At 39.7% G+C, this 24043-nt stretch overlaps 3 protein-coding genes across 3 annotated transcripts; 1 reads left to right on the top strand and 2 right to left on the bottom strand.

The window, feature by feature from the left end:
• Positions 1-623: 623 nt before the first annotated feature.
• Positions 624-8265, bottom strand: LOC144529269 (uncharacterized). Its single transcript, XM_078268267.1, has 3 exons — positions 7891-8265; positions 926-1054; positions 624-796 (listed from the first exon to the last, which is right to left on the bottom strand). The coding sequence occupies exons 1-3, from the start codon at positions 7940-7942 to the stop codon at positions 624-626; spliced, it is 354 nt and encodes a 117-aa protein (XP_078124393.1). The 5' UTR covers positions 7943-8265.
• Positions 8266-10283: 2018 nt separating this feature from the next.
• Positions 10284-15501, top strand: tekt1 (tektin 1). The gene is made up of 8 exons (XM_078267385.1): positions 10284-10342; positions 10992-11166; positions 11270-11435; positions 11698-11826; positions 11989-12126; positions 12319-12544; positions 13227-13423; positions 13869-15501. The coding sequence occupies exons 2-8, from the start codon at positions 11001-11003 to the stop codon at positions 14026-14028; spliced, it is 1182 nt and encodes a 393-aa protein (XP_078123511.1). The 5' UTR covers positions 10284-10342; positions 10992-11000; the 3' UTR covers positions 14029-15501.
• On the bottom strand, positions 14912-23998 carry kdm1b (lysine demethylase 1B). The gene is made up of 21 exons (XM_078267384.1): positions 23907-23998; positions 23492-23634; positions 22419-22540; positions 22241-22330; positions 21992-22103; positions 21759-21872; positions 21634-21672; positions 21234-21420; positions 20918-21102; positions 20165-20335; positions 19990-20064; positions 19749-19883; positions 19378-19549; positions 18818-18945; positions 18396-18527; positions 18198-18272; positions 17987-18103; positions 17692-17817; positions 17292-17414; positions 16873-17025; positions 14912-16080 (listed from the first exon to the last, which is right to left on the bottom strand). Exons 1-21 carry the CDS (start codon positions 23920-23922, stop codon positions 15997-15999), a joined length of 2499 nt encoding a protein of 832 aa, XP_078123510.1. The 5' UTR covers positions 23923-23998; the 3' UTR covers positions 14912-15996.
• Between the last annotated feature and the right edge of the window lie 45 nt (positions 23999-24043).

The following is a 24043-nucleotide window of genomic DNA, read 5'->3' as shown; positions in this document are numbered from 1 at the left end:
TAAGCTGCAAAAATTATTTTACACTAGTCTGTTGTAAAAAACGCCACTTGCCTGACTGTTTGTGCCAGTGTCATGTGCCTAGCTCTGTATTTGGTCCATGCCAGAGACCAGCTGGTTCTCACTGACAGATCAATACACACACACAATCTACACATACTTCCGATATAGTGTTTTACAGACAAAATATTATTTATCTCTATCATTTATCCAGTTAACAGTGTTGTTTAAACGACAGTTAAAGGGGAGAAAAATACAGCGGTTCACAGATCACAGGGCGCAGCATCGGCGGTCTGTAAACTTTATGTTCTTGTTAACACTGTTAGACACGAATCGCATAACCCCCTTTCCTTCCTGTGTTGGAGATTGTAGTCAAGTACTCTTTTTAGGTACTTTGCTTTTCTGAGATTTACATAGCCATGCTGCTTTTGTTACCACTACTTTCACCCCATTACATTCATTCATTAATAGACTTTGCAGATTATTATTTTACATGTGAATACTGAGATAGTTTGTAATATGACAAATATAAGTAGCATTAACTATCTCGTGAGCCAAAGTCTCAAACCAGCCACAACTCACTCTGTATGTTGCATCAATAGGCAGTACCTCTCTGAAAAAGCATTCTACAAAGTACTTTTAAGTGCTTTGGAGGGCTTTTTGGCAATTTTTTTGAGAGGCTCATTGTCAGAGCTATCGTCATCATCATCATCATCTGTACCACCTGCTTTCTTGTTATCTGTGCCATTAGATCTGAGTGACGTGTTGTCTTTTTTCTCTGGTTTCTTAGCTGCCATAGCTAGGAGAATATATAAACATACACAAAATGTAATACCTTTTCTTTTAAAGGACACAAATATGTCAAGTTCAAAATATTTTACTTCAACTGGCAGTATTGTTGGCAGTCTGTTTTATTTGTTGTCCTCACCACTTTTGTCCTTTTCTGAATTAGTCTTGGAGCTGCGTGTGTTTTCACGTGACTGTTTCTCCTTACTGTGTGGCTTCGTCAGGAGCCCTGAGAGAGGTACGTCATCATCAGAGCAGGAGCTGCCATTCCCTGATCAGAGACACAATGGGATAAATACCAGTAATTACATCTCAAGTTTAATCTGGTCAAAAATAAATTTGGACCCAAAAAATATCCTGATTTTATTGTACTTTAGCCTAAGTATTTTCTAGTAGTTGCCAACTTAACAGTTGACTCAGAAATGTTGTGCATACAGTCAAAATATATTTTGTATATATATATATATTCAAGTAAAAGTACAGTAGCAATATAACCAAAACACACTTAAAAGTACTGTAGAATGGCACCTTTCAGAGAGGTACTACTATTGATGGGTAGTTTAATCTTACTTATATTTGTCATATTTTAGAAGCTGTCCATAATGTTTTTTATGTAAAATAATAATCTGCAAAGTCACAAGTAATAGATGAATGTAATGGGGTGAAAAGTAGTGAAGTGTAAAGCAGCATAACATGTAAATACTCAAGAAAATAAAAGTACTATAAAAGGGTACTTAGGTACAGTACTACTTTCCAACACAGTTTATTAGAGAGGGGGTTGTAGCCGATTCTGTGGTCTGGCACGAACCAGTGGTCACAACCACTAGGGGCCCTAAAGACACAGGTCGCAGTGGTCTGCCCTGTGGTCTGTGAACCGGCTTTAGTATTTTCTCCCCTTTCTTGTCGTTTTGGCAGCACTGTTAGCTGGATAAATGTCAGAGATCATAATATTTTGTCTATAAAACACACTATATCAGATATATTATGATTATTATTGTTATTATTATTGATTATGAAGATCTGTGTGGTCGGGACCAGCTGGTCTCTGGCACGGACCAGAGGTCACAACCACTAGGGGCGCTAAAGACACTGGTCGTGACCAGTGGCATGACCAGCTTCATGACCAGCTTCTTACTGGCACAAACAGTCCAGGCAAAGTAGCGTTTTACGACAGACTAATTGTAAAATAATTTTTTGCAGCTTAGATCATTTCTATGAGGTGTCCAGAACAACATACTAAAAGTCCTAAGAAATCCTAGTTGAGGAAATATGTTAAATTCTCATCAATCCAAGATGTGTGTCAATAAGGCCAGACATCAATACACCTCAATGGGGCTATTTTTTTCCTTTACGCCTATCAAAATGAAACTTTACACAATGAAAGTATCCATGAAAAGTAAAAATGTTTGTATTACAAGTTTCTTTGAAAATGAATTTCAATATGCAAATGAGCTATACACTAATCGAATATGCACAAAATACACCCAAATAGGCTTAATTTTTTCCTTTACTCCTACCACAATAAAACTTTACATAGTAAAAGTATACATGAAAAGTAACATTTTTTGTATTACAAGTTTCTTTTGAAATGAATTTGAATATGCACATGAGCTCCACACTTACTGAATATGTCCTAATTTGCATATGCAGAAACACCATTCATATGTATGACAAATACATCGGCCCAATCTGCAAAATGTAATCTCACCACGTTACTAATGACTAAGATGGCTATTCTGACTTTCTTCTGATGCTATCTGTGGGGGAATGTCATTAAGTAACGGTTGTTTGCAAATAAAAAATAAATAATTTAGAAAGCAACTAGAGGCAAGATTGTGCAATCAATTCTTAAAGGGGTGATTGAATGCAAAACCGATTTTACCTTGTCATAGTTGAATAACGACAGTTTAGTGGGTAAACAGGACCTACATAGAACCTCAAAATCCCATTGACCCCTCTTTCCTCTGCAAATCTCACAATTTGAAACTGCCTCTGAAAACAAGCAAATCTCAACGAGCCGCCTAGTTGACGTCAACTCGGCGGCTCCTCCTCATTTGGCTTTAGTCTCTATCTTTGTCACGCCCCAACATTTACATAGGCTACATCACTGACCTGAGGTCAGCTTAGTCTTCTGAATAGGTCACGCAGATCTCAGAAATTGTATACATTGTTAATCTGCAATTTTACCACTAAATTCACTTCTGAGACTTTTTTATGCGATAAATCAACTATGTAGAGGTCAAATATGAGCCGTTTTACGAAAATTGATGTCTAATTGCAAATTTTGTCCGACTGTGTGTCGGAGTTCAGCGGCCGGTGCTGCCTGTGTTGCTGCCTCGCCGCCCGGCCTGCCTTCCTTCACAGACCCCGGCCTGCTGTGAGGTAGCTGGAGCTCCGTCACGGCTGGCAGCCCACGGCATTCCATACCCACGCAAAGTCACCGTTTTTTGGGTTAATGGACTACCAAACGCCGCTGCCCTGACAGAGCTCCAGGGCCTGCAGCTCCCCTCTTCCTGCTAAACGGCCGGTGTGTGTGAGTGAGAGCGCGGTCAGCGAGCTTGCTACGACAGCAATCTCTTACCACAGGTTCCAGTTAATCTTATAATGTGTGTAGCTAATTATAATGTGTTGAGTTATTTAAACAAACGATCAGGGAAATAAACGCCTCTTGTCCGCGAGTCTCATTTATAGAGCCTGCGGCTGGATGGAGCTCTATCAATGAGAGCTAGCTAGCCTCCTCTTAGAATTCCTCTGGAATTCACAAAAATGCATTAAATTGAAATTGGACACCATTGTTAGCTTTATAAGACCTTGGGGTAGATGTTTATATAAGTGGCGTGACGAAATTCAAACTGTAAATATAGCTACTCTAGTTATGCCGGCAGCTGGCAGCCAGCCAGCTCCACGGAGCCCCGAGTATTCCAGTAGTCCAGTACCCAGGGAAACGGTGACTTTCACCGGGTATGGTGGTTGCCGCTTTCTCGTCAGACTGTGTGGAGCTCCTAGCTAAAGTCCGACATGTCTTACCAAATTTGCAATTAGCCATCAATTTTCATAAAACGGCCCATATTTGAGCTTTATGTAGTTGATTTCTCGCTTAAAAAAGTCTCGTTAATTTAATAACGAAATAGCCCGACAAACAATGTATAACGTTGCAGTGTCTGAAATATGAGACCTGCTGTCTCGTCTCCAATGTGTTTCTATGTGGTTCGCTCAAACCAATCAGCGCGCAGCTCATCTAAATATTAATGAGCATACCATATTTGGAAGAAAAGCTCTTGTTCCAAATAGAGCCATATTCACAGTTAAGGGCCTAATAAAATAGCATTCGGGCAATTTTCAGCCCAACCAGTGTTACATACCCTATTAGGAGACCTTAAGGAACAGTGTAAACTACCCTATATAATCATTCAATCACCCCTTTAAGGTCAATATAAGTCTTTTTGTGGCAAGTGACCCAGGTAAGTGTGGCAAGTGACTTAAAATTCATCGTGTTTATGCATAGGTTAACTTACTGAATGGACATGAATGTGTGAATTATTTGGCCCCTGTTTTTTCCACTTGTGACTTTATGGCTTCTTGGCCATAAGTCAATTAGGCCTAGTGTTGAGTTAATTTGCATATTTAAAATAGATTTTTCTAAGACACTTGTAAAACAAAAATGTTACTTTTCATGTATACTTTCACTGTGTGAGGTTTGATTGTGATAGGAGTAAAGGAAAAAATAAGCACAATAGGGTGTATTTTGGGCATATTCGATTAGTATATTGCTCATTTGCATATTCAAATTCATTTTCAAAGAAACTTCTAATACAAAATGTTTTACTTTTCATGTAGACTTTAATTGTGTAAAGTTTTATTGTGGTAGGAGTAAAGGAACAAATTAAGCCTATGCGGGTATATTTTGGGTAGCCTATATTCGATTAGTGTATAGCTCATTTGCATATTCAAATTAATTTTCAAAGAAACTTGTAATACAAAATTTTTTACTTTTGATGGATACTTTCATTGTAAAGAGTTTCATTTTGATATGAGTAAAGGAAAAAAATAGCCCCATTGGGGTGTATTGATGTCTGGCCTTATTGACACACATCTTGGATTGATGAGAATTTAACATATTTCCTCAACTAGGATTTCTTAGGACTTTTAGTATGTTGTTCTGGACACCTCATAGAAATGATCTAAGCTGCAAAAAATTATTTTACAATTAGTTCTATTTTTGGCTCCAAAATGAGTTACTTTGCCTGGACTAAAAGGGCACTAAAATGACTGGTCCTGACCACCTCCTCTGTGATCTGTTCTGTCGTTTGGACCAGTTGAGTGATCTATGGAGTGTTTGTTTGTATTTATTTTTAATACAACTTTTCACGTTTCTCACTGTGTTAGCAGAATCGCCTAATGTGAGAAGCCACAATCGTTTGTCTATCCAATGTTATTGATCACTATTATTAATAGAAATCATAATAACAATGATTAAATTATTATTAGTCGTAGTTGTATGAGTAGTACCAAAGTCCGTCTACAGAAAGCCGTTCCACTCCCTATTCAGCCCCATTGTACCGAATTTGCTTGCAGTTCCACCAGAGTTCCACTGGGGGTGATCGCGGTCCAGTGCTAAATGAATGGGAATCTATGGAGCTAGACGGCTACATTTGTCTCTTTCGCCTGATTGTCGTTGAGAAATCTCAGATTTGATTGTAGTTTTTGCAAGTTCAACATGGATTATAGGTCAAAAGTTGAATGAACGAGTACTTGTGTCCTTTCGATTTCTTACAGGTTGAGTCGTTGTTGCCCATAACACGCTAGCATTCTGCTAATGAATGCTGATTGGTCAGTGAAGGACTGATTACGATCGGAGATCCCACTTGACGGCATCCGAAGCAGAACCAGAATGTCAGAGTGAATATTTCGGCGTGGTCTTTAAAACATTAGCAGACCTCTTTCTAGCACGTGTATTAACAGGGAGAGCCTAACCTGTCAGCTGTGTTGGCGATGCCTCGAGAGAACAAAGGAAGCGACTCAGAGCTTGCCGTAAAGCAGTATCTCTGGCCGTATATGTGTATGACATCATTGACATTTTAAAAGGCTTTTTAGAACAAAAAAGCCACGTTAAAAAAATCTAACACCCAGCAGTGTGTATTTTCTTAGCCTCCCCTTTCGAATGCAACATTCAAATTACTAGACAAAAAATGATATCCTGAGAAAAGTTGATTTTGAGGGGTATAGCTCCATAGAGTCCCATTCATTCTGCACTGGCCTGTGAGCGCCCCCTATATGGAACTCTGGTGGAACTGCAACCAGTTCAGAAGCCGGAAGTAACGAGAGAGTGGAACTTCTTCCCTGATTAGAAATTCGTTGGTAGTACTATCGATTATGCAGGTCAGTGTATTTGTGACCTGCCTCACAGTCCTGACCAACTCCTCGCGACCAGCTCCTACCTGGCACGGACCAGTGGTCACTACCACTAGGGGCGCTAAAGACACTGGTCTGTCTTGTGGTCCTTGTCATCTGCCTGTTGTCTTGACCAGTTACTGAGTGGTCTTTGGAGTAGTTATTGTACATTTAATACACCTTCTCCCCTTTCTCATTGTGTTGGCAACACTGTGCTGAATAAATGTAAAAATCATTTTAAAAAAATCATTATCTTTTGGCTGTCAAATATTATTGATCATTACTATTAATAGAAATCATAACAACGATTAAATTATTATTATTAGTCGTAATTGTACGAGTAGTACTATCGACTATGCAGGTCCGTGTCTTTCTGACTGGTTTAAACTTTACCAATGTGTTGCATTTTAAAAGAACGATCATCGAGTGATCAGGTGCTGGATCAATCAAGATGATTCGACTGTTACTTTTGTTACTGTACGGTAGGCTACTTAAGTTGAATTTTTAATTAAACTTTTACATTTTTGTATTTCATTTGATGTTGCTTTGTCACTCAACTCTACATTTTTTCTTCCACTACATTTATTTGACATTAGTTTCTAAATCAAGATTTGATACAAAGGATAATGTGACAAGCTTTTAAAATGCAACACATTGGTAAAGTTTAAACCAGTCAGGAAGACACGGAGCTGCATAGTCGATAGTACTACTCATACAACTACGACTAATAATAATAATAATTTAATCATTGTTATTATGATTTCTATTAATAATAGTGATCAATAACATTGGATAGACAAACGATTGTGGCTTCTCACATTAGGCGATTCTGCTAACACAGTGAGAAACGTGAAAAGTTGTATTAAAAATAAATACAAACAAACACTCCATAGATCACTCAACTGGTCCAAACGACAGAACAGATCACAGAGGAGGTGGTCAGGACCAGTCATTTTAGTGCCCTTTGTGCCAGTAAGAAGCTGGTCATGACCGCTGTGCCACTGATCGCGACCAGTGTCTTTAGCGCCCCTAGTGGTTTTGACCACTGGTTTGTGCCAGAGACCAGCTGGTCCTGACCACACAGATCTTCATAATCAATAATAATAACAACAATAATAATCATCATATATCTGATATAGTGTGTTTTATAGACAAAAGATTATGATCTCTGACATTTATCCAGCTAACAGTGCTGCCAAAACGACAGGAAAGGGGAGAAAATACTAAAGCCGCTTCACAGACCACAGGGCAGACCACTGCGACCTGTGTCTTTAGCGCCCCTAGTGGTTGTGACCACTGGTTCGTGCCACAGAGCAACTGGTCGCGACCACTGATGACCTGGTTGCGACCAGTGTCTTTAGCGCCCCTAGTGGCAGTAACCACTGGTCCCTGCCAGAGACCATGGTCCTGGGACAGACCACGGAATTGGCTACAACCCCTGCTGGTTTATTAGTACGAGTACCATTGTTTATATGAATAACGCGTATGTTCCTACCGTGCTAAAATTGTTCTAAATACTACCCACGTGACGTGATGGGTAGTAATACAAATGTAATTGTATTTGATCAGTGTAACTGTTTTGAAAGACATTAGCAGCAGTGATGTAAATGCTTTATTTCGAAGTTGTACGCTAACTTAGCTTTTAGCTACAACGCAGTCTAATAAAATGTCTGCCTACTGAGCTGTAATGAAAAACAACATTGTTCATCTAACTACCTGGAGAGTCGTGTACCACATCATTGGGCAGGTCAGCTGTGCTGCAGTCCATCTTGTTGCTCAGTATAAGTTATTAAATGCTCTTCATCCAAAACGCGCCAAGTTGGTCTACTGTTAGCTTCTTCTTTTTGAGTTAATGTTAGCTAAATTCGCAGTTTGTTGGTTATTGTTGTGACCAGCTATTAGGTGCTGGTTCGCGAACTAACAGCTACAGTCACTATGCCACCGAGTGTCATTAAAAACGTTTTAAAAACCAGTTACTCCAGTCATGGATATAATGTTCCCAGTCGGTCTTTGGTCCCAGTTTACGTTTAGTTTGTTTTCTTCCGTTTTGCTTTTAGAGAAAGGCGCAAGTGCGTGTGTTGATGATGCTTCCGGGTTGCGAGCTGTTACTGAAGTGCATATTGCCATCTACTGTACGGAGTATATAACTACACGTGCGAGATTCCAGCAGGTAACCATAGTAACCTTTGGGGAACGTCTCCTAACGTTCAGAGAACGTTCCCTAAAGGTGTTCTGATAAAGTGCAGGCATACGTTAAGCTGTAATGTCGAAGATTTTATGTCTGTTTTGTCACTATCTATCGCTGATGGAGGTAACAACAACAATGGTGATGCAGCCTATGACCGATCATTGACTGTAATGGGCCAGATGAACTGCAGTATTTAAACATTTCCAGTAGGCTAGAACCGGGTGTGCGGCGTAACCAACATTTCCTGGAAAGAAATCCTGTATTACAGTTTTTCTCTAGCCTGACATGGTCATACCAAAGCCCGTCTACCTTATTAGAAATTATTTGGTCATACTCAGATTCTAGTTCCCGACCTCGAATGTTGTGGGCGGGGCTAAGTTCGGCTGGCATCCAGGCTAGTTTTTCTCCATTGTAGGTACTTGTACTTTATTTGCATATTTCCATTTTATGCAACTTTACACTACACCTCAGAGGCAAATATTATAGGCTACTTTTTACTTCCTGTATTTAGCCTATTACAGCTTATATACCATCCTAATATCTATTGGAAAGCCTACTGCTTGGGCAGCTATGCTCCTCCTCAGAAAATACAAACTTCTATTTAATGTGAACATATACCAGTATATGTATAAATATGTATGCTATACCTAACGTAACTTGCCTAGCGCATCATTTTCAGAATTGTTTTAAGTCTTGCTCAGACATTCACTCATATTCCACAATTACTTTTATCTTCCATATCGTTGGATTTCCCTAAATATTAATTGAAAGAGGACCATCTCTTTGGAACGACCTACGTCCATCACTACAATCATCAACACATATAAAGCCTAAATTATTGTTATTAAAAATACATCTGAAGAGGACTTTAATAAGCAAAGATTTCAAACAATTCGTGGGTTTTATTGTAATGCATTTCAACTTATAAACATAAACTTCAATGTAAATTGCATATTTATCAATTTGTATTAGGCCTAGCTGCGTCTTGGAATTTTGATGTAGCCCAGTGATTCCCAAACGTTTTCAAGTGAAGGATCCCTAAACTGACATAAATTAGTTTTAAAAAATCCTTTTTTTTTTTGCTTTTAGATGTTTAACGCAGAATGTGTATGAAAACCATGTCCAACATAGTCATAGCCTACATTATGTCATTGTGATACGTATGGATATGGAAATATCACAATTGGTATTTAATTGTTTAAATAGGCTATCATATGTAGACATTGTGAACTTTGTCTTACTGTTTTGAATTTCCATGTACTGTAATGTGAATCGCATCCTTGTGGTGCTTTGGTATTTGCACTTAGAAATAAAATGATATTTTTCCACACAAAAAATATATATTTATAATAAAACATTTAACAGTAGGCTATCTTCATACACCATTTTTGCATCTAACCTCTCCTGTACATTTTTACTTTATTGTATTGTTATTATTAATATTATTATTATTTATATTACTTTCTGATGAAATTATAATTTGTACTTTCTTGTTAAATAAGATACTTTACATAGAATTCAATTTACAAAAAGTCAGTCATCTCAGTTCATAAACAACAATTATACATACACAAATATAATTGACATAATATAATGGTAAAAAAAGAAAAAAGATAAGTGATAGACTTCTTGAAAACTGGAGACAGCAGGTTAGGACAGTGTCTTAGTTAAATAGTGTTATTGAAATGCCTTTCTTCTTTGAAACAAGTTTAAGAGACTCAAAGTACACATCAATTTCAATTACCAATAACTTTAAACATGGGGTTGAGTTAGAGCATTGAGCTTTGTGAATATGGAACTTCTCTAATAAAATAAAGACATTTACATGGTTCTTCTTTTTAGAGGAAAAATTGAAGAACTGACAGTATCCGCCCATGGCGTGTGTCATCCGTTGCCACAGTAACCATTTGTTTTGTTACATTTGACATTTGAGAGGCAGAAGACGTCGAAACTAATACATTTGGGGTTTCAAGTAACAAGGTAAGGTACAATACCTGTTTTTTTTTAATTGTGTAATGTGTCTTTTGGGGTATTGTTATAACGCTAGTGAGTTACGTTCATAATATGTATCCTAATGTCTGTTTCAAACCAAGATAACGTTAGAGTTAAAATAGTGTTAGCCACGTTAACTTTGGGGCTAGCGTTAGCTAACGTAAACGCTTTTTGGTGTTAAGAGTTGTTAACGTTTGAAATTCAACTTTTTGTTTTGCGAAAATTTCAGGAACGCTCTTGGTACAAAAAGATTTGGCTACATAACTAGCTTGCCAACATTACATCGTTTGTTCATTTATATATAATTGTGCACAATGAAATGCAACTTAATGTTGTGTTGTATTTGTACAGTGACAAATACTCTGGAGATTACTAGGCTTTTCAGATGCCATATTTTGCATGTTCTCAATGTCCAATGCTTTTTCTATTCAACAATACATTTGCACAAGGTGTGATTAAATCTTCCTATTTCTTTCTGACGTTTCTAACAGATGATCAGTGTGTGTCCAGTAAAAATTGTATAGTCCCGTAGGCATTTTCCTTTGACATTGCAGTATTTTCAGTTCTCTTTAACCATGAGGCACCCATATTTCTTCCCATTTCTTCATAAATGTTCTCCCTATGTTCTTCCCACCAGTGGAAAATTATGTCTGGCCTGGACCGCAATTCCCAGCAAGGTGTTGGACCCAGACTAGTTAGCATTGAGGTTATGCGGAACCACTCTGAGCTCTTCAGAGCAGAATGCAAGAGGTTAATGCTGGAAACTGACAAAGCATGCAAACGCATGCAAAATGATGACAACAAGCAACTTGGTAAGTAGGGGAATACAAATCGGCTAGTCTGTGTTTAGCACCAAAGAATGATGTTGCAAAGACTACAGAGGTGGACTATGGTTTTTTTTCTTCTGCTGTTCAGATCAGCGGGTCAGAGACATCCAGTTTCTGAAGAAGGAGTTGGAGCTGAAGTTGGAGGAGATTATTGTGGAGATTGATGTCCTCATAGCGTTGCAGAGCAGAGTGGGGAAAGCCCTGGAGGCCTGCAAAGAGCCTCTGAGAGTCACTGTGGTCTGTCTGGAGGAGAGGTTAGGCTGGAAAATGATGGAGAAGAGAGGATCTTGAACAAATCAGAAGACAAATGCATAATATTTTGATACATTACATCTGTAACTACTCACATCTCACCTGTCTTTTAGAAATGGGTGCTATTGTGAGTTTTCAGTAACATGTCCAACCTTTTCACACCACTTCCTCTTACTATGATGCTTACATATATATATATATATATATTTAAAAAAAAATTGCAGCAGCAAATGAGTAATGCTCTTCTTGTTCTGTGGCCTGCAGAATGAAACGTCTCCCTTCTGAGAGGCTACACGACGAGGTGGACAGAGAGCTGCTGAAGGAAAGGGAGGTTATTGAGGGAGTGGCTTCTCTTCTGCAGAGAGTAGCAGAGCAGATCACTGAGCAGATACGGTAAGAAAGATGGGCTCAGTATGAGTTGCAAAGGGGATCTCAAAAGTATGCAGACCTTTTGGATTTTCCTATCGTTTATTGTCTTGAAACCTGGAAAGAAAACCAAATCACTAGATATGGTTGCCAGTAAAGCAAACCAAAATATGTTGTTTTGTGTTCCAGATTGGACCGATCTGCCAAGTACCAGCTGGAGCAGGATCTGAAGGAGAAATTTCAGGCGCAGTGCATCGACAACTCCTGTGCCTTATTGACAACCCATTCCATCAACAACCTGCAGATCACCAATACTGTTATGCCGAGGTGATCATGCTGTCTCCATAAAAACAGGGAAACAATGTAACGTCTGTGAAAAGGAAGTTTTTAAGACTTTTGAAAATTCTAAATTTCCCAATGATTGGATATCGTTGCATTTTCTATACAGAATCTGGGAAGAAAAAAGACATCTCATTAGTTCCAGATCTTCATACGTTTTTAAACTTCTCCCTCTCTCAGCTTGGCAGTGACTCCAAAGCAGTGGGAGAACATCTCAGATCTCATCATGGCCAAAGCGGAGCAGCAGAAGATAAACTCTTTGTCCCTACGGGCCCTGGTGGATTCTCTCCTGGAGCAGACGGCTGCTGACATGCACAAGCAGGTCCAGGCCACAGCAGCAGCCTTTAAGCGCAACATTGATGAGATCAAGTCTGCCAAGAGCCAGATGGAGGATCAACTGGCCAAGGTAGGAGTGATGAGTATATGGTGTATATTTGGCAGAGCGAGAAACAGAAAGTGATGTGAAAGGATACGTCAGGCAGTGGGAGGTAGATGTTAAAAGTGAGAGAGAAAAAAATTGGTTTGATTAATCATGTCAGTATTAAGTTTTTATAAGATTTGGATATTGGTTGGCCAGTGATGATCCTTTCAATCAGTGGTGTAGTCTAATGTATTGTAGTGGGTATACTGTTCTGTACATTGGCCAGAATCTGCATTTGGGGGAGCGGGGGGGGCCATAACATAGTGGGGGGTCTCAGTGTCCTTCCCCAGGGAAGTTTTGAGCATCAACGACTTCATTTCCTGTATTCGGATACACTTTTATGCACCAACTTACGGTGGAAATACCCTTATTTAGCATATGTGAAGAAGAAAAACACAGATGACAAGTCAATATATCAAAAATATAATGGAAAGTATGTTGTTGCGTGTCATTGGGCATTTTTAAGTGGGTATATGGAAATCCTGGAGCTTTCTTAGTGGGTATACTGCGTATACCTGCATATCACATAGACTACACCGCTGCTTTCAAGGGAGATAGACAGGTGGGTAGTAATGTGGTTGAATAATTGCATCGAAGTTTTGTGTCATAGTTTTCTATTGGGTGAAAATACTGGTTTACCCTGGTGTGATACCTCTATCCCCTATAGATTCTGTCTGAGTTTGCCAGCCAGCAGAGGATCAGAGAGGATCTGCAAGTGGCCATCGCAGGGAGTGAACATGCTCTGAGTTTGGCCCAGGCCCGGCTGGCTTTGCGGCGCCAGAGGCCTGGCAAAGAGCAGTGCTACGATCCAGCACAGTCCCAGCTCTTTGCCGAGGTCCAGCAGCTCGCCGCTCACATCAACAAGTACGTTGAAATACAGTGAAATATATACAGTAAAAAGTTTAATGATGCCAGTGTGGAAAAATATATGCTAGTTTACAAAGGCTTTAACCAAGAAATCTAGAAATAAATACAACACATGGGAAGAACTCAAACATTATGATAATGCAAATGGGAATTTTAAAATGTCAAAATGTAATGAGTAAGAAAGCATAATGAAGGTTTCTAATAAGAGTAGCAGTAGAAAAAGAAAACTTTATTATTATTATTTCGAAATGCAGAAAAGTATACCATGTTAATGTCTGGTTTAGATGGATTGCATAGATGCCATGACTGATTTAAAATTGATACAACTGATTTTTTCCTGTTTTATAACATGGTTCTTCCCATATTGGCTGATGTATTGTTTAGAGATATAATCATTTAGGACAAGTCATTATGTGGCATCTCTTTATCTCCGCACTCTCAGTCTGTGTGGGGCAGTGGCCAAGTCAGAGGAGGAGCAGAGGGCTCTGGATCGCTGCCAGCTGGAGTTGCAGGAAAACATTGAGATAAAGGCCAGCTCTCTCTATATTGACGAGGTCATCTGCGCCCAGCACAAGGAGCCCATTATCATACATAACTTCTGAGGCAGTCAGCCACAGGAAAGGTAGAAAGGTCTACTGTACATAGACCTAGAAAAGTACATATACCTTAATATAAAGGTCACTTCAAATTATATTTGTGAATCTATTTTCTTCAGTTTATTCACTGTGAACGTGTGACTTTCTAAAATATTCTAAGTAATGGTTACACTGGTTTCAATCCTAAGGATTTCTCATGAAAAGCCTGCATTTGACCGAATATACACATTTTTTTTATTTAAAAAATGAGCTGTATAAAATATCTCCATATTTCACTCAACGATTTGTAATGTGGCAGAAGCTGCCACAAGTAACCAGTGAAAAGATGACCAGGAGCCAGTTACACTAGTTCTAAGTGAATATTTACACACCACTTAATTAAAATGGGTTGCATACCACAAGGTAGTTCTTACCCTAGTTTAAAAAAAAAAAAATAAATAAAAAAATCACATTTCACATACATAACCCAATATACCTCAAATTACATTATGTCAACAATAACATTAGCCTAGATGACATTGGTCTTCCCAAGTACTCATTGTCCTGCATGTTTCAGATCTATCCCTGCTCTAACACAGCCGATTCAAATGATCAACTGATGCCGATAACAAGCTGATTATTTGTTGCTCAGCGGCGAGAGAACAAATGCAAGACAAGGGGGACGACTCCAGTGGAGGTTTGGGATCTACTTAATTATCCAAATTGTTGCTGATTAACTATGTTTTGGATTCTTGTTTCAGCTCTATTCATATCTTTAGAGAGTACTCTAATGTAGTCAGCCCATTTAAGTTAACTTTACAGAAAAAGTTGGCAAAAATCTTAATCGATAAATATAATTATGCTGAATTGAAGAGACAAAATATTCATCCACAAGTGAAAGTGGACAGTATGGCAGTTGGTAGCTCAGTTTATTACACACATACAAGATAAATACTCAAGCACTGTAATGCTGGACAAACAGGACATGATCATCTAGATGTACTGATCCAGACAGAGATATGAGGACCTACGGTACATAGTAAAGCTTCATTAGTCAACATTAATCAAAGAAAGTGAGGACATTGTTGTGCTGCTCATTGTTCATTGAAACTAATAAAAGATAAAGGTTTTTTTTTCCTCCTTCGGTTGGTTGTGTTATTTTGTTCCAACCATTTTCAGAATTGTCCAGTCAAAATTATTTTCTATAATTTTCTGCCGTTGTCTTGATCACATCCCTGAGACAGTAGGGGGACAATCCTTCCATCATACTTGCTATTCAACTTGTCATACACATTAACTATTCCTTTCTTACTGTTTTTAAATCAAATAGATCGTTTTAAATCAAAAGTGCTACAGAAGTACTCCTACTACCGGTATCTAACTTCCCATTTCACATCACCCAACACATATCACATAATGCTAATTCATTACAGCTCTATAAAACATTGGTAACACTCAAAGATTTTTTTTTTTTTTTTTTTTAATATCACTACTATATAATCTCTCAAAACTTGATCCTTGGAAATTAAATTTGACTTAATTTATGATTCGACAGAGAGTTTACCAATGTTTTAATGTAACCTTAAGCTCATCACTGAAGTGCTACCTACACCACTCATTAAACTCAACATCATCCTGCTTTCTAGCACAGAGGACCCAGTCAGAGCTGCACAGGGATTATCCATTATTGATGCCTTGCTATTCATTTTGTGTCTTGTCACCTGCAAATGTTTTGCCAGCTTGATTTGATATAAATAAAAAGCACTTGTTTGTGTTAAATATGTAGAGGCGAAGCCCTGGAAAGCCCTACTTGACCCCGCTGTTTGAAAGTATGTAACAGCATCTTGCTGATATCAGACACGTCACAGTACAGTGAAATATCATTACAAGTGGAGCAATTCAGGTTAACTCAGTCCGGGTTATTTAACGGTCTGCTGCCCAGTGCAACCCGTGTGTCCATGCTGGTGTTCTGGAGTGCTCAGGTACTGACAGAGTTCACATAGCAGCCATCTTGCTGGCCTCTCTGACCCCACTCAGGTAGGCTCCCGTCACAGTCTGAGGGAAATGTCTGTTGGTGGCCTGGTAACGAAAACCAACAACAAATCCATTAAAAACTGTTTTAAAGTCTGCAATATGATAGCTAATAATGAAACAATGCCCAAATATCTGACGTAAGCAAGTCGACTGCTTTGAGCAACTTCTATAAAACGATAGTAATTCAGTTTGACAAAGTTATTTTAGCTCAAGGTCCATTAACTATGTGTTTTTAATCAAATCTGTCATCATTATCTCATCCTTAGAAAGCTCTGGAAAAAGACAGCACCACATAAGTGGAACTTGTTTTAAGATTATTTTGTCAAACGTGGTGACCTGAAAGAAATGCATCTCCTGCAACATCATTTCTTTTTTTATGAATAAAACAGGTTAGTTTGCCAATAAGCACCACCTGCAGACACCCAACCTTTAACAGTAGTGGTTTGAGAGGCCTTTTTCACATAAGTAATTCTGAAATGTTACAGTAGGAAAAGCACAGGTGTAAATAAAATGAATGATGGCCGACTTCCATTTAGCTGCTTTGGTTTCAGGGTCCTGGTATTGTTCATGCACTCTCCCTGTCACATAGCCATGGTTTACTGGGACACTTGAATAGAACCGAGCCATCATTAATGTTATTTAGTAACATATGTGCTTTTCCTATTCAGTCTTCTGTGTAAGGAACCACTGATATGAAAAGTGCAGGGGGGGAGACTCCAAAGAAATGTTAGCTTATCAATAATACTGTCAAAAGCAAATACAACTCACATTATCTCTTTAAATTAACAGACATTTGATTTTTTTCTTCTTTTAAATAAATGGTAAAAGCAGCATTACCTCGCCAGCAAAGAACACTTTTCCCTGCACGTCTTCAGCGAGGATGTCATAGGCCTCTCCACTTCCCCCCGTCTTTACAAAGCTGTAGGACATCTGGGACCACATGTCTTTGCTCCAATGGGTGACAAAGAAATGCAGCGGCTCTGGGACCTCCTATCAAGGACGACGGACAGTAAATAAGCGGTCAGTAATGACAAACACAAAACATACAAGTACATCTGAAATAATGTGTATAAAAAATTTAAAAAAAAAAGGAAATAAGTGTTATTAGAAAATGTGCCACATGAATTAGATGTGTTGAATCCTTTTTCTAGAGCAAGAACATAAAAAAGAATGAACTCAGGGATTAGTTACCCTGCATAATGTAATAATAAGCAACAAAGTGTCGGTTACACTTCAGCAGAATGTGACAGCTTTACCTGCTCTTTGAAAAGTTCTCGCAGGACATTCATGCACTCATCCACCACCTCCTTGTCCTCCATGTCCCGGACAGCAGGAACAGCCTCACCAGTGATAACGGACATGAGGACAGCCTGCTTCCCCTACACACACACACACACACACACACAAAATGCTACTTCTATTTTTGTATTTTTCTTTTCTGTATACTTGTTATGACAGCATTCAAATGTCCATTTTATCAAAACATAAAGAGCACTGTTCTAGTAGTTTGGTTTGCAGTCAAAACCAGTCATTCAAACCTATTTTCCGTGGTAGGAACAGGTATCGTGTAATTTCTGACAGGAGAGAATGTGATTAAAAGACATGTTGAGCAGTAAGATATTGTCTTGTGTGAATTAAAAAGGAGTAAAAACAAACCTGTGGATCCAAGTCATAGAAGACACTGAACATGCCTCTCTTGTCAGTGCCTGGTGGTATGTGACCAAAGTAGTCTGCACCTTGGATTTTCTTGTCCCAGAATCTGTACGGGAACTGAAGCGCGATCTGGAAGAAGTTTCAAAATAATGGTTTAGCATCAACAAGGAAGCAACTTTTCACGGTTGTCATTTTGCCTTCAAACTAAATGTTCTGAATACATTTGCCAACAGTTGCCTGGTGGCATGTACATGTTATCTAACCATGAATTATAAATACACATCAAAACAGTTATTACCTTTTCTATGATACCAGCTCCTAGACTGTGAATTGCTTTCAGTTTCCTTTCAGGAAGCGGAGGGTTGAACTGAATCAAGTTCCTCTGAAGTAAAGTCAATGGGACTGTAACAAGAACCTAAAAAGAGTAACATTAAACCATGATGATCCACATTGAATACATCCACATTCAAAGAGATCAATTTCATAAACTTTCATCAACATGTTTTTACCTTCTGTGCTTTCCACTGGGACCCGTTGGAGGAGGTAACTTTGACAACATCACCGGAGTAATCAATGGCCTGAACCTGGAATTAAAAAAGATGTACATCTGATTTTCATTTAAAACATTGGGATTTATTTATGTAGTAGCCAACGTACTGTAAGAAAGGTAAAAGTAGCTTCTGAAATTAAAAGATTGAATTACAAACCGGGCACTTTGTGCGGATATCGAGGCCCTCGGCCAGTTTGTGGAGTAAAGCAGAGTAGCCCTTGGTGAGTAAAGTGTGGTCTCCTGAGAACTGGGCAAAAAACTCATTGTGGTCCCAAGATCTTGCCGATACCTACAAACAAAAATATACTTTTTTTTCCCATCACCATGAAGACACAAAACCTACATGTATGGTGAATGTATTCAATGTATTGAATGTATTTTTTTTTTTTTTGGGGGGGCTTTATTGACAGGACAGCTGAAGAAATGAAAGGGGAGAGAAAGGGGGAACGACATGCAGCAAAGGGCCGCAGGTCGGAGCCGAATCCGGGCCCGCTGCGCTGAGGAGTAAACCTCTATATATGGGCGCCCGCTCTACCAACTGAGCTAGCCGGGCGCCCAGTGTTTCCGAGTTTTCCAGACCTGGTCTAACGTGCTTCCACAGGCGTACTCCAGGTTGCTGAGATGAAACTGAAGCACTTTCTCCTCTAACTCTGTGAACTGGATTCCAGACTCCTGAAGGAAGTTCTTTTTCACCTCCTGGACTTTTTCTGTAGAGATAAAATGCATACAACTAAAAGGTCAAATATATCTAAAACACTGACCAAATTCTGTTTCTAGATGTTTTTTTTTTTGTTTTTTTTTCATTTAGGAAAAAGTTTTGCTGAGTAGCACACTTTCTCAGCACTACTTCTATGCAACTTGCATTGTACATATTCACACTTATGAACTGTCCAGTACTGCAACGTGTTCTTTTTGCCCATGTCACAGCTATGACATCTGGAATGTATATGTAGAGCTCATTATCTTGACCACATAGTAATAATTTGCAGGTGAGGCCAAACATGAGAATGGCTGCTGTCGTTGCTACTAAAGTCTGATAATAAAAGCTACCAAAGCTCCCACTTGTTAAAGTGACTTTACTGAACCTCACACTTTGGATTAAAACAATCATGTTGTGTTTGGGGATAACAGTTCGCCACCTCTTAGTGGTGTGTCCTGGTTCTGCGTCTTGTCCTTCCTCCATTCTGACACCACGTCCAGGATTGCGTTGAAGTGGAACTCCATGCGCTTGTCAATGGCTGGGTCAGTGACCTGCCCCCCCTCCTGAAAGAGGTCACACCGCTCTCCCAGCTTGTGCATCTTGATGCCCATCTGCAGCAGAAGAGTGAAGAGTCAAATTAGACTAAAGACAAATCCTAGAGTCACATACAAAAACGTCACAATAGTGGACAGTTTGTTTCCATGTATCAGATGACATTAAGAAAAACAAGACTTAAACTCAAGTTTAACGTACAGCAGAAATATGTAGAATTATTTCTTTGCAGAGTTTAGAGTTCTTCAAAATTCCTACCTGTTCACACATCAGGGCGATGGGGTTGTTTACACAGCCATTGACAATTTGAGCTCCTCGCCCTACGGTGACGCCCAGAGAAGTATCATCCCACACACGACCTCCAATTCTCTCCCTGGCCTCAAGCACTACCAACTGTAAACCAATGAAAATCAAGAGTGTGAAAGGGACAGCACTGTGACGAGCAAGGGGTAAAATAGGAGGTCAGAGGAGATGTGCCAAAGGAAATAACGACAGGTACCTGAGTGCCAAAGTTTTGCAGCTGCCGTGCAGCAGCAAGCCCTGAAGCCCCGGCACCGATGATGATAACGTTCCTCTGCAATGTTAAATGTGGGAGGTTCTGTAAGTCTCAACAATGATTGACAAAAACATTCACATGTGATGTGCGCTGATCAAGTAAAGATGAGGACACTCACAGAGCTGTGTCTTTCAGGGAGCAGAGGCTGTTTCACTGCCAACACACCGGTGTTGATGAGGCCCTTCCTGATCATGAAGTGGAGCACCCGGTCCATCTCCTGCACGCAGCGCACACGTACCAACCCCCGGACAATGATGTGCATGGCACATTTCTGGAAAGTCAGCAACTCCTTTAGAAAAAGAGGAAAATTTGATAGGTGTTTGCTGTTGTTTAGAGTATTATGTTCTCTTTGTATATATTCCTAGTGTCACAAACTGGCACAATGCATGTGACAAAGAGGGGACACCAAACAGGTTAATGCCAATAAAGTGTTTATTATAAAGTAAACAAACTACTATTAACAAAAGAATCAAAACAGGTGTGGAATCAATGTTATCAGTAGTGTGTGCGGTGTGTGTGTGTGTGTGTGTGTGTGTGTGTGTGTGTGTGAGAGTGAGAGATGTGTGGACAAATGACAACTGCAACAAAGGAGATAAACCAAACCCAAACCAGGAGATGTGGAGCCTAGGAGAAGGAGAATGCAGAGAGAGAACAATCAGACATGACTTGTACAAATAGTCTTGGTTGAGGCCTTTCCAGGTGTCCACTAATTAACTAATGACCCCTCCCATACTGCCAGCTCATGCCAGAAAAGCCAGAGAAGCCACCAGCAGGCATAAAAGGGAGGGGTCGTAACACTGGTACAAACCCTAAAAAGATGAAAACATTATAAACATGCAATGTTTGTACGTCACTGTTGTCTGCAGTGTACCTTGCAATTCTTGTGCCAGGAGGCCAGAATAAGGTTACGCAAAGCCAAATACATGGTGGGATCCCTGGAAAATTCTGGAAACTCGTAAAGCTCATCCAGCTCCATCATATCCGGCCGAACGCACAGAGCCTTGCCACACTCATTAGGCTGGTAGAATGGCTGGAAGTATGGACACAGACCTGGAACTGAGGAAAACCATCATTATTACTACACCACATTACAATGTGCTTTAGACTTATAGCTCTAAATAGGAGGCTGACCAAGCATAAACAATAGGAGTTGACATATTTCATTCCTCTTACACCCACAGACTTACTTTGTGGCTGGACGGCTCTGCAGTGATCTGCCCTCAGCTCAGACATGTTGCTTGGAGAGCCTGATGGACTCATTCCCACACAGTCAGGGTAGTAGGCAGTGAGGAACGGGCTGGCTGGACTTTCTTTGAACAACGGAGGCAAAATCAACATTGAATGCCACCAGCTGTCAGTCACCTCGGCCACTCTCTGTGAGAATGAAACGGCATGGGATTAAAGAGGATGCAAGTCATCACTGTGTTGTTCAATGGCACACATAATGGATACATGTTTTGGAAATAACACATAATGAATAATCTTAGTTTTAGTCTTTGCTTGAAGCAAGGTTGGCTAAAACATTTGATTTTGTGATAACTGCTATGATTCCAAAACAGATCTTATAAACACACATCACCATCTTACCAAGTCCTCTGGTTGGGAGCACTGGTCCAGTCCCTCACACTGCAGGGAAAGACACAAAATCATCATCACAAATGTTGCTTGCTAGTGGCTGGCTGATTTACCGCCCCTCCCCATTTCCTGTTTACCTTGATGTTGTTGAACTTCATCCCACAGCGGTACGTTGCTGCTAGGGAAGCAGTGAGCTGGATCTCCTTGGTCAACTGACGCCATTTCCTACAGTCCGGTTTAGTGCATTGAACCTGAAAGGAAAATATCCCAATTAACATTGAAAGCCATCACCTTTTCACTTAGTGTTTATTTGTGACATGGAGAACATAGAATAACCACATTTAGCTATGTAACCAGGAACGCTGCTTACCCAGAATGGCAGCTGCTGATCTGCCATGAAAGCTTTAAGACTGGGCTCACTTTTCCCGTTACTAGTCCATACCTTCTTCCACGAGGCAAAGGTCTCATAGCCATCTTTGTGGCTAACGGTGGAAAAAAAATGAACAAAAAGTTAACCTTATGGCCTTGATGCAACAGCACTTTAAATGCCACCATGAAACAAATACTGAAGCATGTTTGTTTCTCAATGTTATGCAAGTAGTTGTTCCGTCAACATTACCTTCTGTAGTAGTGATCAAAACATTCGTTGCAGAAATGCTCACCACATGACAGATGATACCAGCGAGATGTGTATCCATTTTTAGCACACCTGAAAAGAGACATACAAATTCAAATCTCTCTCTAAAAAAAGTCAGTGATTAAAGATCTGATTTCTATTATACCAAGAAACATGATACCTTTCAGATGCACTTGCAAAGCAAACTGGGTATGTGGCAGAGCATCCGGCCTTCTCACACTTTCTGTACTTCTTCTCAGACTGGTCGTCTTCCTCCTCTGTGTCTGTGGCTTTTCTTTTGCTCTAGAAGAGAGTGTGGAGAAACTATTCACTGAGCTCAACTCAAGTAAGCACTGGGGTTTGAGAATTGGAATCAGGAGAGAAAAAGTTGAATTGGCACATCCACTGCTTTAAACACAGAACAGAGTTGATCCAACGTGTTCTACAGTGCTGACAGAGACAGAACAAAAGACAGGAGAGGGGAAAATGAAATCAAAATCACATGTTCCTGATAATGCACACAGAGACAATGAGGATACAGCAAACAACAATAGAGTTAAGAAGAAATACAGGAGCAGGTTTAGTTTGTTCTTTTAACTTGGAGAAAGTTTTCAAATCACGCAGCATTTGATGTCCTGGAAAAAGTCTGTAACTGAGTTTTGTCATCAACGCAGTAAAAAGGGATGCGTGACCTAATCACAGTGTATATATTAGAGCTAGATCATCCATCCAACAATTTGCTTCTGATTATCTATGTTGTGGTTCATGATTGGTGCCTTAAAACCCTGGGCCAAATGGCACCAAACAAGATTACTTTTCAACTTGAAACTCCCTTCTCCTTCTCAATACGTATCTTGGTCACAATTCCTTTAAAAGTGAATTTTACCAAAAGTGTTTTATTATTTCACTGTGGCCTAAGGGCTGAGACGAGTACCATGTAAGCCACAACGTCCCTGGTTTGAATCCAACCAGCCCTTTGTTACATATAATTGTTCTGTTTCTCCATACATCTCCTGTGTGACTATCGAATATATACTGTCAATTAAAGCCAAAAATGCCCCCCAAAATAATCTTTGAAAAAAAAATAAAAAAATCTCATGATATTGTCATTGGATTGCCTAAACTCTCAAATACCAGTATCAGCCTCAAAACGCAGGATCGGTCGGGCACAAACAAATGGGACCAAGTAAGAAACTTGAGACATGACTCGGTTTATCAGGCAGACGAAGGTTGAACATGCATGCTGCAGTTTACCTGTCCAGGTGGAGGGTTGTTGGTGCGCTTCACCCGGACATTAATCTGCCTTCCAGAGGAACGCAAGGTCTGTCCGTCCCCCGGGGACTCCCCGGAGCTCCTCTTCTTGGCTCGCCGAGCACCAGAGGCATTCCCAGAATAGTCTAAACATTGGTAACAACAATATATATTTAATAGTGGACAATGCAGTGCAGCTCAGTTCTGAATAGGCCTTATTGTGAGTATCTTTCTGACAGATAATGACATTAAAGGAACTGATTAAAAATCAACCAAAGAGGATTAAACACTGGACTAAATTGTAAGAAAACACAGCAAATGTGGCGACATATTAGCAAGCTCTTTAAACCAGACACACAATGTCCGCCTGTCACATTTAGCATGTAGCAGTGAGTAGCAGCGCGCTATGAACACTGACCTGCATCCGACAGCATGGCTGACTGTGATGTTTCTTTAAAACCCGGAGATTAAGGACGTTTATGTGAGTAACTGGGACGGGTTTTTTAATTGTTAGAATTCGTCTCCCTTTTATTGTTGTGGGTGAAAATCAATGCG

The sequence above is a fragment of the Sander vitreus genome, chromosome 14, assembly GCF_031162955.1.
Source record: "Sander vitreus isolate 19-12246 chromosome 14, sanVit1, whole genome shotgun sequence".
NCBI lineage: Eukaryota > Metazoa > Chordata > Actinopteri > Perciformes > Percidae > Sander > Sander vitreus.
The sequence above is the reverse complement of the archived record's forward strand: the minus strand, read 5'-3'. Positions and strand labels throughout refer to the sequence as shown.

What these genes read in the sequence shown, in the direction of transcription:
- tekt1 (XM_078267385.1), top strand. Translation starts at nt 11,001, where the DNA reads ATGTCTGGCCTGGACCGCAATTCCCAGCAAGGTGTTGGACCCAGACTA. An exon ending in GTGGTCTGTCTGGAGGAGAG is followed by an intron (nt 11,436 to 11,697) that starts GTTAGGCTGGAA and finishes TGTGGCCTGCAG; the next exon opens with AATGAAACGTCTCCCTTCTG. An exon ending in CAGATCACTGAGCAGATACG is followed by an intron (nt 11,827 to 11,988) that starts GTAAGAAAGATG and finishes TTTGTGTTCCAG; the next exon opens with ATTGGACCGATCTGCCAAGT.
- LOC144529269 (XM_078268267.1), bottom strand. Translation starts at nt 7,942, where the DNA reads ATGGACTGCAGCACAGCTGACCTGCCCAATGATGTGGTACACGACTCT. An exon ending in TGTGGTACACGACTCTCCAG is followed by an intron (nt 1,055 to 7,890) that starts GTAGTTAGATGA and finishes GTCTCTGATCAG; the next exon opens with GGAATGGCAGCTCCTGCTCT. An exon ending in TTCAGAAAAGGACAAAAGTG is followed by an intron (nt 797 to 925) that starts GTGAGGACAACA and finishes ATATTCTCCTAG; the next exon opens with CTATGGCAGCTAAGAAACCA.
- kdm1b (XM_078267384.1), bottom strand. An exon ending in GCTCCCAACCAGAGGACTTG is followed by an intron (nt 21,421 to 21,633) that starts GTAAGATGGTGA and finishes TCATTCTCACAG; the next exon opens with AGAGTGGCCGAGGTGACTGA. An exon ending in CAGAGCCGTCCAGCCACAAA is followed by an intron (nt 21,103 to 21,233) that starts GTAAGTCTGTGG and finishes GGTTTTCCTCAG; the next exon opens with TTCCAGGTCTGTGTCCATAC.